General features: G+C 42.7%; 1 protein-coding gene across 1 annotated transcript; it reads left to right on the top strand.

The window, feature by feature from the left end:
* Positions 1–1,987: 1,987 nt before the first annotated feature.
* Positions 1,988–17,169, top strand: gpr179 (G protein-coupled receptor 179). The gene is made up of 11 exons (XM_068750984.1): positions 1,988–2,895; positions 4,353–4,461; positions 7,847–7,943; positions 8,439–8,659; positions 8,871–8,939; positions 9,794–9,903; positions 10,415–10,653; positions 12,419–12,557; positions 12,679–12,781; positions 13,584–13,730; positions 14,056–17,169. The coding sequence occupies exons 1-11, from the start codon at positions 1,988–1,990 to the stop codon at positions 17,167–17,169; spliced, it is 5,256 nt and encodes a 1,751-aa protein (XP_068607085.1).
* The last annotated feature ends 23 nt before the right edge of the window (positions 17,170–17,192 follow it).

The following is a 17,192-nucleotide window of genomic DNA, read 5'->3' as shown; positions in this document are numbered from 1 at the left end:
AATCAAGCATGAATTTAGGAATCTGTTTGAATTGTCTACTTGTCCCGTATTTCATAATGGGGGTGCAGACGTCCATGTGGGATTACAGAGATTGCTATAAACAGTGTAAAAGGATTATGTGTTTATTTTAAAACACGGAATTTACAGCGTTTGGAATGGTGTATGAGCCCATTTTATTGTAATTATTCTGATTTTACCGTCCACATCTTCAGATCATTACTTACAATAACAAGAAAGTACTAATTCCACAATGGGAAAAACACTCAACCACAAGAAAAAAATATTTTATTGTAGCATCTACCCAAATGAACTACAGGCTCCACCTAAATTGTATTTAAAACACTTTTTATTCTTTCCCAAATATAAAGCCAGCAGGTCTAGACAGCCTTAGTGCATAAAGATAGTTGAACTTTCAGCGATCCCACCAAGATTGCAGTTTCTCTGTTTCTGTTCACATTTATTAGCTTTTCACCTCACAGCACGTTTGGGTCGCATGGCGTTCACACAGGAGATCATAAGTCTCATTTGAAACGTCGCTGTACGGCATGCAATAAAAAGAAATTTAGATTTTTTTAAAATCCATCATTAAAACAGCAGGATCAAGAGTGGATCCACAGATGCACGACAGCAGCAAAGAAAAATAACACAGTCACTCAGGGAACATGGCGGGAGCAGTTATAAAGTGTTCATGAGTCCAATACAGAGTTATTAAGTCTTCAAGAGGTTATGTGATCATCCACATTTATAGTTCTGTATGTACTTTATGGTGTTTCTTTATTCCTGTGCTTGTCCTTTACACACACACACACACTCACATGCACTAACTTGCTGTGGTGGCCAAAACAAAGATTGTTGTCTGCATCACTCCCCGGTTTTCTCACACATCTCATGAAGCATCAAGACTTTTGTGTAGACATACACATCCAGCCAGGGAATTCCCTGACACTGCAAAAAAAACTGCAAAAAATAAAAATTCAAATCTCTTCAGTATCTTCAAATCTTTCTATGTATGTCAACACACTTCAGCTTTGAGCCCCTGTGTGTGTGTGTGTGTGTGTGTGTGTGTGTGTGTGTGTGTTGCGTGTGCGCGCGCAGTAAAAGAACATCCTCTTCTGTTAATGGTTAATCCATCCATCTACCACAGTAGGATTCTTGATTGACGCTCAAATGCGGCAGAGCAGGGCTTATCCCATCCTTTACTAAATGCATGCATCCTCTCCTCTGAAAACACACACACACACACACACACACATTCAGATGTACCACTCTCATTACCAGGGTGAGGCACAGGGTGAATGAAGGGAACGGAGGGAGGGAGGGAATGATGGTAAGAGAGGGGATGGTGCAGGAGTGACACTGACGAGCATCGCAAGCCCCAGACAGATGATTTTGAAGCTCTTTGGAGCAACAGATAACAGAGTGGCAGACAGAAGAAGAAACAAGGAAGAGAAAAAGAGGAAACAGACACTTCTCTTCTGAACCTTCAATCACTTCCACACCCAACTCGTTTCTCTCTTCCAGCTGGCACAGGGATCTACTAGCTTTGAGGCTTTCCCCCCCCCTCCTCCTCGCCTCTTCTTCCGATTCCTCACATTGCATTTGTTGTTGCTCTGGAACTTGGCGGAGAGCATTGCAACTACCGCGGACATTGTTGACTGAACGGCCGATGTGGGGATTGCCCCTTGGGTTCTCGGCCCCACCCCAGCACTGGCACCAACAAGGACATGCAGATGTAATTATATTACCCACAGATGTAGCAGTGCGCTCCGAGTGAGTGTGCCTCGTACGGCGTGGCCACACTCCTGCCAGACACCTGCTGCTGTTGATGCGCCACACCATTGTGAAGAGGAAGAAATGGCTGCAGGATGTCCAAGTCTCCGCAACAGTGAAATGTTCTTTCGCCTGAAAGGTTGCGCTGCAAAAATAGACTGTATTGTGTCTGTGTGATCCTGTCTCTCCTCCTCTTCTTCTGCAAAGAGAATTCAGGATGGGTCCTGTATCGCTGCTTCTTCTGTTGCCATCCCTCCTCTCCAGAGCACAGGTGACTGCAGACTTTATATCAGGAGTGACAATGGAGACAGATAACAGCACCGACTCTTCAACAAGCAGTACAGCAAGTCTAGGCTCCCCCACTAGTCCCTCTATTCCTTTAAAACCTGCCTCCACGATGCCTTCAGAACCTCCTACTGAGGAAGATGACTGGTTGCCAGCAGAGACCTTCATTTACACCGGGGAACCCTCCGCCATTGAAGCCGCCCCCTGTTCCCGGCCATACAGCCCTCCAGGGCAGAATGGATCCTTGCCCATCAGCTTCACTGGCCCACTCCGGCCAGCTCTGGATGCACTTGCAAACACAGCCAACTTCCTGAACATGATCTTTCAGGCCAGTGACCTGAGGGAGAGCACTGTGCAGGAGGACATGGAGTGGTACCACGCACAGGTCCGCGCCCTCCTGGAGGCTGATACGCTCATCAAGCAGGCCTTGCTTACCTTTGACGCTGATCCGACTGCCCCTCTTCCACAGCTGGTTCTCCGTGCTTCCCGCAGCCCCATGGCCAAGGTGCAGACCATTGTCCTCCAGGATTTATCCAAAGCCTGGGAGAGCTTGCACCTGCCTGCCCCATCTCCTGATGACAGCTGGTTTACAAGTTTAAAATTCCCAGAGTCCATCCGACCGATGGCGGCCCTGTCCAAAAGGGTGCTCCTCAATGACCTCAGTACCTTAGACACACCCAAATGGAGGCAAGGCGACAGCTATGTGACTAATCGCAGTGGTGTGCGCTGGGCCAGCGCCCCCTTCCTCGACTGCAAGGATGGCTATTTTGTGTATGGCTGGATGCTTACCCTGTCCACATCCTTCTATGGCCTCAAACCTGACCTCACGCCAGAATTCAGGTTAGGTTATGCACATACACCAAAAACACACACGCAAAACACGTTGAGATAAAGCTTTGAAATTAGTTTCAGACATCTATATAAAGTACTTAAAAAATGTCACCCTCAATCATATGTAATGCTAAAATGCAACACGGATACATTTATAATGTTAATTCAAAATAAATAAATAAACAATCAAATAAAACAGAATAATAAAACTGTAATCAGGAACATTTACTGTAATTGCACCATGAATACTTTTCCTACATTTAGAATAATTTTCTGGGAATAAATAATTGTTCGTAAGTTTTTGAATGCAGAACTTGTATTTACTGTATATTGTGGTATACTGTAGCCATGGTGTGGTTATTGGTAAACTTATTGAAGTAAAGCATCTGAAAATCTTTCAACTTATGGTGAAAAAAGTATTCCAGTCCTAAATACTAAACTATCCTTGAAATATAATTGAGTATTTCCAGTTTTCTCAATATGTTACTACTGTAATTATTACCTCAAAACATTGATTAAAATATATAATATTGTGTCTAAATAGTATGTCAAGTGAAAAAAGAATTCCCCCACTCACAATTAATAAAGGGAACTATCAAATAATTTCCAAGGAATAGTAAATGTTAAATGTACAGAATGGATCAGCCAACTAGTCTGATTGTGTTACATTCTAATAAGGAACTAGGAGGAACGAGGACCCCAGAATGCAGAGACGAAAAAGTCTTTAATAATGAACAAAAAAAAACACTCAGCAAAAATACTGAGGGGGCTGGACGTCCAATAATCAAATTAAAAAATCACAGCAAACAGACAACCAAGGTACGACAGACTGGAAATAAAAAAAAAGCAAAAGCAAAAATCAAAGTCACCATTGAAAGACAGAAATCAAGCGGAAGTACCGGGAACACAAATGATCAAAATAAACGATCAAACCCAAACCCTGGCAGACTGACCGTAGCAACATGCCTTACAACACAAGCCATCTTTTAGCCCGGCGCACAAGCGTCCATGCGGATGCGGCTGAAGGCACCAGTGCCGATTCACAGGATTGCTGATGTGCTAATGGAACAGCCACTGGGTGTGCCTGTAATCTACTTATCTTGCTGCTGGATGTTTCAACAAGTTGCATTTGGAATTTGAACAACTGACCTCCTGTTGAGTGCGGAACTGCTCTTCTCCGGAATGAACAGACTATTACTAATGTTGTATGTTCAGATTGATGAACTCTAATAAAAATATTTTCACGATAATGATGATGATGGTTACCTTCTCCCTGGCACTCTAAAGACAGCCTTTTCAAGCCTTTTTGATAAACGTGTACTTGAATAAACAAAAACCTCACACGTTAAAGAGAATCCATTTAAAAAGCAATGCAGGGAAAAATGGGTGTAATTACAGTGTCTTTACTCTGATAACACTTGTCTCTCTCTCCCCTGTGTATCTGTGTTTGTGTATTTCTGCATCAGAGGGGTGATCCGTGTAGATGTCAACATTCAAGACATCGACTTGGACCAGTGTGCAACAGGGGGCGGCTGGTTTGCTGATACTCACAAGTGCAACCGTACTACCATGGAGGTAAGGAAGAATATACTTACCTCGGAAAGACGGTTACTTGGTTTCTATTAGCTGGAGCCCCACATAAAAGCTTCTTATGAACGACTGCTTCATTCCATTCACTGCTTTGGCTTACAAGGAAGCAGACAGGACAGCGGTCTGGCAAACAGCTGCCACCAGATCTGCTGCTGGCTCATCATCAGTCAATATAAAAACATCTGAAAATACATTTTGAGATTGTGCAGGATATACTTCGGCTAACTTTTAAAAACCTTTTAGTTTAGTCTGTAAGGGTATGTATGATTGTTTGGTTTCTGTTGAGGAACGGTTATCAGAAGTGTTGTGTGTCCGGCCGCGATTTACTGCCTTCATGTCTCTGATTGGTCTTGGAAATAGCCAAAACTAAAACTCAATCTGTGATCGATGATTGAAAGCGCCAAGATGAGCACTTAGAGTAAGTAATAGCAATAAGAATATCTGGATCGTGCTGTTTCACAATTAAAGGCCAGCCATTAATTTTGTCCTTCGTCCTTTGCTCCAGCTGTCACTCATCAAACCTTCTGTCTGCCGCCCTCTCTCTGACTCCAAACCTATTTTAGCGGCAGTTTCCCCCCTTTTTTCTCCTTTTCTCTGCCATTCTGTCTGTCCAGACCCAATCCACTACCTCTCATCTCAGCCCCGGCTGCAGGTTGTGGGATGATCTAATGGATTATGGTGATAATCCAGTCCACTGACATACTTCCCATTTATGCATCACCCTCAGAGGTCTGAAATGCAAGAGGAGAATAGCACTGAAAATCCCTAAATCCTCATGGCACCCTTTGTCTCGTCCTGTCTTACCTGGGTTCAGGATTCAAGCCCTTTGGCAGATCACAGCTTGAACTAGGTCACCCACTTTCGTCTTGGTTATGTCCTCAGTCATTTCCATTTATTCCCTGGTCTAATGACTTTGTGTCATCACAGACTTAGATCAGAAAAATCTGCCCTTTTTGATGCACCTCACCAAGTGAGTTCAGGTCATATTTTTAAGTTTATGCACCTCTGCACTATTTTGTCTTATCAATGACTTCTGTCGATTGCAGACTTCCTGCTCTTTGAGTGCTCCACCATCACTGTGATTGTCATCTGTATTGATCTGTGTTTCCCTGCTAAGCCAGTTTGTGATGTACTTCCTTATCGCTCCTGACTATTCCTAATGTGCTGTTGTAATTTATCTTTTTTTTTTTTTTACCCAGCTTTGACATTGTCTATTTCTGGATTTTAGCTTTGCTTTTGTGTTTATTGGATAGTTTGCCTGGATATCCTGTCCTCTGACATCGTTCTAAATAAAGCCAACAATTTATACCTCGCCATTTGTCTCTGCACTCGTACCTTCCCACTTCCTGAGGCTCACAGTTTTACCTTTTTTGTACTTATTTAATTGTTTCTGTCTTGTCTTCCCTGATCTCAAACTCCATTATTATATTTCCTTGCATCTTATTTCTTCATTTTTCTGTTTGGAGTTTGCGTATTCTCCCTAAATCTTTGTGGGTTCTCTCCGGCTTCCTCCCACCACCAAAAAAATGCAGCTTTGATGAAATGGTCACAGCATTGGTCCGTAGCTGTGAGTGTGAGCTTGAGTGGTTGTTTGCTTGTCTTTCTTGTGGCCCTGCGATGAGCTGGCGTCTCATCCAGGGTGTGTCCTGCCTCTCGCCCCTAGCCAGCTGGGATAGGCGCCGCCATGACTCACAAAACTAGCTGTTCTGAGGACATATATTTAAAATTAGGTGATATTATCATTATTGGCTGGGAAGCAATTATATATTTTTATGTATTTTCCCATTATCATATAATCACACAACTGCTAAAAATGCTCAAGTAAAATGCAATTACCTGACATTAGTAAATGCATAATAATAATAAAAGTAATAATTTAAACACGTCGTTTTAAGGCCAGAGTTACTCTTTCATATAAATGAACATAATGCTGATTTGAACAACAGATTTAGAGGCAACCATAATGATATAAAGGGATGGAAGTGGCTGGTTTGTTTTTGGAGTGAACGTAACAGATGGCTGAATTCACTATTTGCTTTGACTGTGACCATGATGGGAGTTAAATTGACCACCCCATGTAATCCATATCACATTAATGTTCAGCCTGTGGAATTAGGGCCTTGAGCTCCCGATGAGGGGGTTGTGGGTGTGTGTGTGGGGGGGGGGGCAGGATATCTCTAGAAAAGGATAATACCCTCTGTTAAGGCATTATGTGTCCATTTAGCTTTTAACTTAGATTAACACACAGACCATTCAAGTGTGTGTGTTTGTGTGTGTGTGTGTGTGCATGCGTGCGTGCATGTGCATCTGCTTCTGTAAAAGTAAGCATCAGTGAGCGATGGATTGAGAGAGAAAAGTGACCCCTTTTTCATTCTTCACTTTCATGTGTCAATCAACTTTATGTCCTCAAATGTAAACTTTTTTTATATTATATATTTTGTTGTTAATTATAATTATTTTCTGCCACGGCAAACTCAATTTCAGTGCTTATATCTAGTCTTGAAAACGTGATTACTTCACTTTCAATGTGAAACGCCTATTCATAATTAATTCTCTACCTCTAAAACCAGTAGAAATTAATCCAATAAGGACTTTATTATTGAATATTTATTTATTGTCCATAAATTAAGACAGTGTCTCTGAGGAAAAGACAGGAAGCAGAGCTAGAAGTGGAGGAGATGAAGATGCTGAGGTTCTCCTTGGGAGTGATCAGGTTGGATAGGATTAGAAATGAGACAAAAAGAGGGACAGTGAAGGTTAGACGTTTTGGAGACAAGGTCAGAGAGACCAGACTTTGATGGTTTGGACATGTCCAGAGGAGAGACAGGGACTATATCAGTAGAAGGATGCTGAGGATGGAACTGCCAGGGAACAGGGCTAGAGGTCGACCCGGGAGAAGATACATGGACGTAGTGAGGGAGGACATGAGAGTGGCTGGTGTTGGGGAGGACGATGCAAAGGACAGGGTGAAGTGGAGAAAGTTGATTTGCTGTGGCAACCCCTCACAGTATAAGCCGAAAGTACAGTAGTAGTAGAATAGAATAGAAAGCCTTTATTGTCCTTGTATAGTGGCTACACAATGAGAATAGGAGCGCTGCTCCGTCTGGTATTTAGTAACAGCATAAAATTCAAGTACCGGTAATAACATAAAATTAAAGTAATACTGACTAAAACAACACAAATTTAAAGTGATAAAACAGTGCATGCAGTGAGATTGTCCAGTAGTAGTAGTAGTAGTAGTACTAGTAGTAGTGTCAAATTCAGTACTGAAAACTCTTTAACGTGACTGAATCATGATACTTGGAGCAAATGAACAGTTGGTGTCAGCGAGCAATCATAATAATCCAAATAATCTCTTTGTTCCTTACAGTGTGTACCGATTCCAGGCCAGGGTTTTCGACTGGGTCAGTACTGCTGCCGATGTAAAGAGGGTTACTACAACCCTGAAATTGCTCCTCTAGACTCACGTAAGCTTTGATTGATTTACCAAAAATTATTGAGCAGCTATTGGCTGATTTGGAGTAACAAAGTTCCCGAAACACAAAATAAGTAAATAAGTAACTTCGCTTTGCACTCTCCAGCTTCATCTTCCCAGACAGCATTGCCTTGTTGCGTTGTCTTTTATCTAATGTCGGACCCAGATGCGACAACTCACTGAGAATAATTCCAAGCGTACCGAAAGAATTAAACCACTTTTAACATGCACAAAAAGCAGATAGTGTTAGTTGCAGGTGTGTAGCATTTACCATTTACCAAAGTAAACCCTTGATACCACAGATGTCTCCAAGCACTGGCCTTTAGTTTGAAAGCAGATTAATTGTCATATTGCTCAACGACAGTATTCTAATATATATATAAAATGAGGCACAAGAGTAAAAGCTGCTGTGTACGACACACATCATCAATGCTTTGGACATGTTCATGATGTCTTCCCCTGGGTTTGTGTTGAACAGGTGCAGCAGGCGATGGCCCTGTGAACGGAAGTGGGGCTGATGGCATGTGTTCTCCAAAGATGCCCATTTGTCTCCCATGCTGGCCAGGCTGTAAAAGCTGTCAAGATGGTGCCCCCTGTTGGGTCCAGGAGACCTGGCTTCTCAGGGTCAGCGTTCTGGCCGTCCAGGGTGTCTTTATGGTCCTCATCTTTGTTAGCATGCTGGTGGCCTACAGGCATCGGCGAAACCGGGTGAGTCAGCACTTTCGGGCCAGCATAGCAATAAAGACAATAAAGGGCAGATAGATAAAAGTATTCCAGGTAATGAACCGAGATCTACTGTGGCAAAGAATTGTATATTTACATTTTGAGGATTTTTACATCAGGAAATATTATTTGAATTTGGAACAAATATCTTCATCACAACTTTGTGTTTGTTCATGTCCACTTTCTCCTCTCTCAGCGGATTCGGGCATCTGGCCTCCTGCTGCTGGAGATGATCTTGTTTGGCTCGCTGCTCCTCTATTTCCCGGTGAGTGTCTCAGTCAGAGTGTAATAGATTAGAGCTCTTTGCTGATCGCTGCATGGCACTGTGGTTGTATCATAATGGGCCAGTTGTTGGAAGGTGAATGGGTTGAAGGCATCTGCGTGGAAAGGGTGTGGGTGGGTAGGAAGTATTCGTAACTTTCCCAGTGATAATGATTATTACCAATTAATCAATGAAATAACACACAAAACCAAAGGCAGCTGCAACCTTTTATCTAGAAACATCAAAGTGCTAATCAATGTCAGACATTCCTGCTGTTTTTTTAATGGAGTGTTGTCGTTGCAGTTTATGCTCACGGTCGTCATATATAACACATAATTCAAGGTGACATAAAGATTTACTTCCATTTTTATCAAGCATCACGCAAAGGAAAACAGCAGCTGGTAAATTAAAGTGTGTTTTAAGGTCATGGTTCCGTATTCCTGCCTTCTGCCATCTTGGCAGCTCCAGGAGACAAACCATTGGCTTGAATTTGGATTTTTCAGGATTAATTCTAGGACTGGGTTCAGAAGGGGCGGACTAAGTATGATCGGCTGAGAAATCTGTCAGTTCATCAAACAGTATGCAAGTATGCAAATTTATCAGGGACATTTAGATATAACCACTTTTCATATGGCTGACCATTGGTGGAAAGCTTGGTCTGAGCAGGATGGAGAAAACTGGTGAGTGTTTTTAGAGTGTGTGTGTGTGTGTGTGTGTGTGGGAGGGGGGGGGTAAACTGGAGCCAAACCTGCCAGCGTTAATGGTGATTGGGTTAATGGTGATCCCATTTCACAATTGTCTACAGTTCACACATTCATCTATAGTTTCTCAGGGTCATTGTCTCTCTGTCTCTGCAGGTCTTCATCACATACTTCAAGCCCAGTACATTCAGGTGTATTCTGCTACGTTGGGTCCGGATGCTCGGCTTCTCCATCGTCTATGGTACAGTCACATTAAAAATGTACAGGTAGGTCGGGATTCTTAACATCAAATTACACTTCAGTGCAAAACAAATACATTCTGAATCTCCTATTGGTTATACGTACATGTTATACTGATATGTTACGTCCAGTTTGTCCCATAAGGGGTCCCCACAGCAAATCAACCTTCTCCACTTCACCCTGTCCTTTGCATCGTCCTCCCCAACACCAGCCACTCTCATGTCCTCCCTCACTACGTCCATGTATCTTCTCCTGGCTCGACCTCTAGCCCTGTTCCCTGGCAGTTCCAGTTCCAATCACAAAAATGTCAATGCATGAGTAAAAAATAATAAACAATGCATGCTTTGTATTTGTATACGGCATTGTTGCATAATAACTTTAAACAAAAGTACAATTCAGTTTGCCATCATCTAATTTTTAACTTCAGCAAACGGTTAGCTGTTCACTTAAAGTGAATGTCCAAGGTTGCTTTCCCTCCCTGTGCTTTCTATTTTGTTTCCAGCAGTCGAACCCTGACCAACTCTTGCCTTTCCATAGGGTGCTGAAGGCTTTCCTCTCCCGTACGGCACAGAGAGCGCTCTACATGTCCACCCTTCACCTGCTGAGGATTCTGGGCGTGATGCTGGTGACTGTCAGCTGGTTCCTGTGTGCGTGGACGGTGGGCGTCCTCCAAAACCGCAACAGGAACATCCCAGTTGTCATCACAACCACCACATCGGATGGGCAGGGTTTCAACCTGTGTTATATGGACCACTGGGACTACATGATGGCTGTAGGTGAGTGGCAGGAAAGCAAGTGTGTGAGAGAACCTCCAAGTTGATAGATCTACTCAGTACAAGTGAGTAGATTTTATTATTATAGTTATGAATATAGACAGACAGTCATTCATTCACTCACACAAACACACACACACACACACACCTACAGACATTTTTAGCATAACCAATTCACCTAAGCTGCATGTTTTTGGTGGAGGAAGGAAGTTGGAGTACGCGGAGAGAACCCACGTAGACACGGGGAGAACATGCAAACTCCTCACAGAAAGGCCACAAGTTGGATTTGAAACTGAGACCTTTTCTGATTCAGAGGATGAGAGGAATGATCTGATATTTGTTTTCTCAGCGCGAGATCAGGACTGTATTGAGCACCAAAAGACAAATCAGAGGAAACTACAACTCCAAGATTTCAGGCCTCTTTCCAAACATTACTAGATATGGTGACCAGACTAGCAGAGAGATTAGTAATGCTACTCGTGATGTGGACTCAGGGGATTGTCATAATTAGCTTGGATTTTGAGTCAGTTATTTCTAGAAAATACTGCAGGTTGGTTGCAGATGACATCTATTTAGTTTGGGATGTTTAGGACCTCTTCATTCCACTGGCTGCAGATCTTGGCCTTACTTCCCCAGACCAAGATCCAGGCTTTGTACAAAGACACTGGGAGTGTATTTAAGGTTAATTGTGATTTCAATTCAATTCATTTTTATTTCTGCAGAACCAGATCATAAAGTTATCTCAAGGAACTTCACAGGTGCAGCGGGGAAACTTGTCCCACAAGAGCAAGCACCTTGGTGACAGAGGCAAGGGAAAACTTATCTTGGACAGACAGAAACCTTGAACAGAACCTCAGACTCATAGTGGGCGGCCATCTGTCTTGACCGGTTGAGTTGACAAAGAGCGATAAAAGGAGAGACAGAAACAGAGGAACAAAAAGGAGAGAGAGAGAGAGAGAGAGAGCACAAGACTACGGGGAGGAGAGAGGAATTTGTGACATATATAGAGAGGGATGTGCTCAGTGTGTCATAGGCGGTTACACCAGCACTCTAGGCCTCTGACATCTTATCGATATGGATAAGAAATAAGCTTTGTTAAAAAGGAAAGTCTTTAATCTACTCTTGAACATAGTGATGGTGTCTTCCTTGCGAACTGAATCAGGGAGCTGAATCCACAATAAAGGAGCTTGATAACTGAAAACACTTTAGCAAACAACAGCAGGCCAACATGTTGGGATCAGAGGACCCTAGTGGGACAATATGGCATAATGAGCTCTGAAAAGTAAAGTGGGGCCTGGTTGTTCAAGGCTTTAAAAATAAGGATAATTTTAGATTAAATTTGGGCTCGAACAGGAAGCCCATGCAGAGACGCGAGAACAGGGGAAATATGTTCTCTCAATCTGGTTCCGGTCAGAACACGAGCTGCTGTGTTTGTGGATCAGCTGTTGCCTAGGGGAAACATATATAGCATGAATAAAACAGGCTTAACCACTGAATCCTGTGGAACGCCATATTTATCTTTTGTTTATGTAAAATATTTATCATGAACACCTAACAAACAGATCTATCAGATAAATATGGCCTTAACCAGTTCAATGCAGAACCTCTAATTGCCTCTTTTAAATTAGCGTGGTTATATGGGATGGAAGTTTATCTTGCATGAAGCATTTCAACAGCATGAATAATCTAAATTGAAACAACTGCAGTATCTGAATTTGTATCTCAACATTCAATAAATGGCCTCTGTTCATGCTTTGTCCTGCCACAGCTGAGCTCCTGTTCCTGTGCTGGGGCAGCTCCCTGTGGACCGCCATCCGGCCGGTCCCCTCCGCCTTCCATGAACCTCGCTACATGGGCATTGCCATCCACAATGAGCTGATTCTCTCTACCATGTTTCACCTGTTTCGGTAAACAAGCATTTTCCCGAACCTTTCACAGCACAGCACAGTCCAGTTCCATCAAGCAGAATAATGCATCACTGTAGAAACGCACAAGGCGTAATGACGTTGCACTTTCTCTCTCCTACAGGTTCACATTTCCCTCGCTTCATCCTGACTGGATGTTGTTACTCTCCTTCACGTACACCCATGTGACTATTACCATCACTCTTGCCCTGCTCTTTGTTCCTAAGGTATCTAGCATTTTTTGTTGTCGTAGAGTCAAGATGAATACAATTAAGGGTATATAAATATCAACCAAGAATTAAACAGGAGTTCTCATAGACTTCAATCTATGATACGGCTGAGCATCCGCTTCCAACAAGTTACATTCCTAATATTTCACCATGAAAATAGAATTTGGCTCTATCCATAACTTTTCGCAAAGCAGAAAACAGCTGTTCCAGAAGACTCATAATTTCCAGTTCTACATGGTGGATTTCTCTGAAGCTTCTCAGTCACTCAGGTAGATCTCCATGTTGACTAAAGTCAACCAGACTTAGGAAAAGCGTAGAAATATTTTGCCTCTTGTCCATGAGGCTTCTTCAGTTCTGAATCGCTCGTGAGAAGTTACAGATACTTAATCAAGTGGGAGTGGTCAAAGTGTTAAGACAGTCATTTCAAGCCACTCATGTAGGTTTAATCTCGGGGCTGTAGGCTACGACCCCCAGGAGGATGGAGTAACCTAGCAGTCGATCTGATGGTGGTTGTCACGTTTGCACCATCGTCATGCAAATAATACTTCAGCTTCTTGGTGATGGATCCTAAAACTGGATTGTATATGGAGAGCAGCTGATGGTGAAGGCCTCCTCTGTTGAGGGATGGCTGTTTGACATAGTGACTTTATCCAACACAAAGTTCCACAGGGTGGATTCGTAGTAGTAGTACTATTTATGTAATCCTGCTAACAATCTAATAAAAAAATATTTTTTTGTTGTGGTTGCTTTTATCCAATTCAAATGGTTATATATAAATTCATGCCTCTGTGTATTCCAGTTTCTTCATGTGTCTAAGCCTGGAAGAGAAGAGATTGCAACAGAGCTGTATGAAGATGAAGTGGATCGTCGGCACTCCGGCTCGTACCTCAGCAGCAGTTTCCGCTCTGGGTGGAGTGAGCGCAGTATGGACCCAGACGACTTTCGGGTAAATTCTCTTGTCCCTTTAGAACAATTCCATCAGTATGCACTGAGACATCATTTTCAGAAGGTGGAAGAAATTTCAAAAATGACGGATAAATAAATAGAAATAAAATAACATTTTAGGTATTACCACAAAAATATTGAATTAAAGAGACCTTTAAAAGAATGGCAAATACTTCCTCCCCTTTATCTTATTCTAAACTGTTCTTGAATCAAAGCATGTCATTGACCTTTTCTCTAACTTGTTACTCTACATATTTTTCCTTTCCTCCTTCATTTCAACCACTTCCTAAATCCCTTCATTCAATCTCATTCTTTGCATGCACCAGGACGAACTAAAGAAGTTATATGGCCAGTTAGAATTCCACAAAAACAAGAAGATGTCTGCATACAATCCTCATCTGTCAAAGAAGCGAAGTTCTCGATGTTCATTGGGGCGATCCATTATTCGACGCATTGTTGAGATCCCAGAAATCATGAGCCGGCGGTGCAGCCGGGATGAGAAAGATGGGCCTTTAAATAGTCTAAATGGGAATCAGCTTGGGTCTTTCAGAAGCACCACAGATACAGTGTCAGTCAGTATCAGTTACAAAAGTTCAATGAAAACTCCATCACTATCCATACGCAAGTCCCAGAGTGATCATCACTGTGTCAGGGAAAGGGAATCGTCTTTGTGCGAGTCAATGTTAAAGGTCAGGACTGAAAACAGATCTTCCCGCCAATCTGAAACGGATTCCTTAGATATTCCACTAGGGGTCTGTAAGTCTGCCAGTGCTCAAAATCTAACAATCGATACCAATCTCTTGCATCCTGATCACAGCAGGCTTCATAAGACCTGGAGTCTAACATCAACTACCAGCCATTGTATGGAAAATGTATCCAAGGTCAACCGAGCAAGCACAGTGCTAAAAACATCAAAGCAGAACATATCCATTAGTGACCAAACCAGGAGTGCTCTCCAGTCAGAATCATTTGACAAGACTGATGTTTGCCCCTGGGAGGTAGAGCCAGAACATTCAGTGGACAAGGACCAGAGGCATGTCACCTATGCAAACTCAGATGATGATGAGGAAAAAAGCTCATTGTCTCTAAAGGCAATTATTTGTCCCTGGGATCATTTACCATTTGGAGAAAATGATCCTTCAGTAGATAAGCAAGTACAAGACAAATCATCTGTTTCTGCAAGTGCACCGGGCTCTCCAAGGCCAAAGCTCTCGAAAGATCAACGTGCGTTCTCCCTACGCACTGCTACACACAAGTTGCTTTCCGTTAAATCGGTTATGGGATCACTAGATGCAGGAAGCAAATCCTGTAACGATGGAAATTTACGCAAAGAGGATTCTGTTTCACAAAAGAGTGCGGAAAGTGCTTCCACAGCATCGAGATCAGGAACATGTCAACGTACCAGTATGGAAAAGAGGGTGCTGCAGAAAAGAAGCATGACAGCAACAGATGGAAAACCATGTCTAGTAAAGCAGAATGCCATTAGACTGTCCTCTGGGGAATCCTGTGACAGAAGCCCAAGGAGGCTTGCGATGGTAAAAGCTGCTCTTTATCACTGGGACATGGATGATATGCAAAAAGACTGCACTTACGAAAATGTGTTTTTATCAAGACAAAATAGTAAACGTAGTAGTATAAGTTCTTGGGAAACAGCCAGCAATTGTAGAACTCCTTCAACTCACAGAAGAGGTAGCAATCGAATTACGCCAGTCTGTAATGTCTCGCATGCAGATGTGTGTCCGTGGGATGGAACGGGAGGAGAAGCAGAGAAGAAGCAACAGAGCATCTGCCCTTGGGAATCACAGACATCTGAAAGGTTTAATGTATATTCACGGGAATCCCACGACAACTTAATAAAGCAAGGAAGTACCCATGGTAACATGTGTCCTTCAGAATCAGAGAATCAAGCCACTGTGTATTACTCTAATCAGTCCAGAGATTTAAAAACACAGTCATCTTTGAAGCAAGCCGCTGATATTTGTCCCTGGGAGACTGTGAAAACTCCCCAACCTTCAGTAAAGCAAGATAATAAATATGCTAATGTTTGTCCTTGGGATGATCAGGAGAAGGCTGAAGTGGTATATGAAAACCTAAATACTAGGATGACCAAAGAAATGTTAACAGTGCCCAACAGACAAGTTATAAAACCTGCTGCTTACCCCAGTGCATCGACAGACGGTGTAAGCAATAAGCAACATTACTATGCGAAACCACCAGTCGTACATTTGGGTGAACAAGATCCTATGAATCAAACAACAGAATGTTGTCCATGGGATTTCCCTGATCCCCCTAAAATCATTGAAAACATTTGTCCTTGGGAAGAGGGGAACAGCCAGCCAACAAGTACAGACTTGGCGTCACAAATGACCATCACTGTAGATATTTGTCCATGGGAGACTGGTCATCAGGACAAACCAGACTCAAAAAATGACATCTTGCATTTGAATGCCGATTCCATACAGACTACAGCAAAAGACAGCTTAAGAGTAAATGTATGTCCATGGGAATCTCAGCCCCCTGAAAAGAATGCATCTACCAAAATCACGTCACAAGGACAGGACAGGGTGGCAGATGTTTGTCCGTGGGACAGTAATGAACCAGATTCAAGAAAATCAGAGACCCTCCAGACAATAGACAGGCAAGGCACAGCTCCTACAAATGTGTTTCCTCAGAACACACTAGAAACCATGGCAGTCAAAGCTCCCAACAAACAAGACAGCAATCTGACTGAGGTTTGCCAGTTGGAGGCAGAAAAGCAAAAAGGTCTCAAAAAGCAATACAGTTCCCAGAGAAACAGCAATAGGACAAATATTTGCCCATGGGAGACAGATGAGCAGAAAGATCTCAAAAACGCAGACAGGAATTTGGAAGATGTTTGTCCATGGGAGAATGAAGAAACAAAAGTCGCCGAAACTCAAGACAGTGCAAGGGCAGATGTTTGTCCATGGGAGACCAAGGAACCAAAACTACTCACAAAACAAGACAGAGTTCAGGTAGAAGTTTGTCCATGGGAGACTGAAAAGCCAAACGTTCTTGAAAAGCAAGACAGTGCTCGAGCAGATGTTTGTCCGTGGGAGACAGATGAATTAGAAGTAGTGAAAAAACAAGACAGCACTGGAGCACAATCCTTAACTGAAAGGACATTTGATATTCCCAATAGGAATGAAGATAAAGTCACAGAGAACCACGGGACCCTCAATGTAGAAAAGCCTACAACAGATGTTTGCACAGAACAAATAAGTGCGTCCAAAGAAAATGTAGCCCTGGGTCGACGTGATGCTTTGTGTCCCTGGGAGATGGTAAGGAGCGGATCTGGATCATTTGCAGACAATTCCTCTGATGTCTTTACATGGGAGCCTGAAAATATTCCCGAAGAGGATGAAGATGGTGATGCAGAATGCGCAGCTGAGGCTCTGGTGTTCCCACCTGACTTCAATTAAATTGACCCAGCATTTATAATTTT

Source organism: Brachionichthys hirsutus, chromosome 17, assembly GCF_040956055.1.
Source record: "Brachionichthys hirsutus isolate HB-005 chromosome 17, CSIRO-AGI_Bhir_v1, whole genome shotgun sequence".
Taxonomy (NCBI): domain Eukaryota; kingdom Metazoa; phylum Chordata; class Actinopteri; order Lophiiformes; family Brachionichthyidae; genus Brachionichthys; species Brachionichthys hirsutus.
Note: the sequence above shows the minus strand (reverse complement) of the source record. Positions and strands in the feature narration are given on the sequence as shown.

Coding starts and splice junctions, on each gene's coding strand:
- gpr179 (XM_068750984.1), top strand. CDS start 1,988: ATGGGTCCTGTATCGCTGCTTCTTCTGTTGCCATCCCTCCTCTCCAGA. Junction 4,462..7,846: donor GCAACCGTACTACCATGGAG/GTAAGGAAGAAT, acceptor TGTTCCTTACAG/TGTGTACCGATTCCAGGCCA. Junction 7,944..8,438: donor AATTGCTCCTCTAGACTCAC/GTAAGCTTTGAT, acceptor CAGGTGCAGCAG/GCGATGGCCCTGTGAACGGA.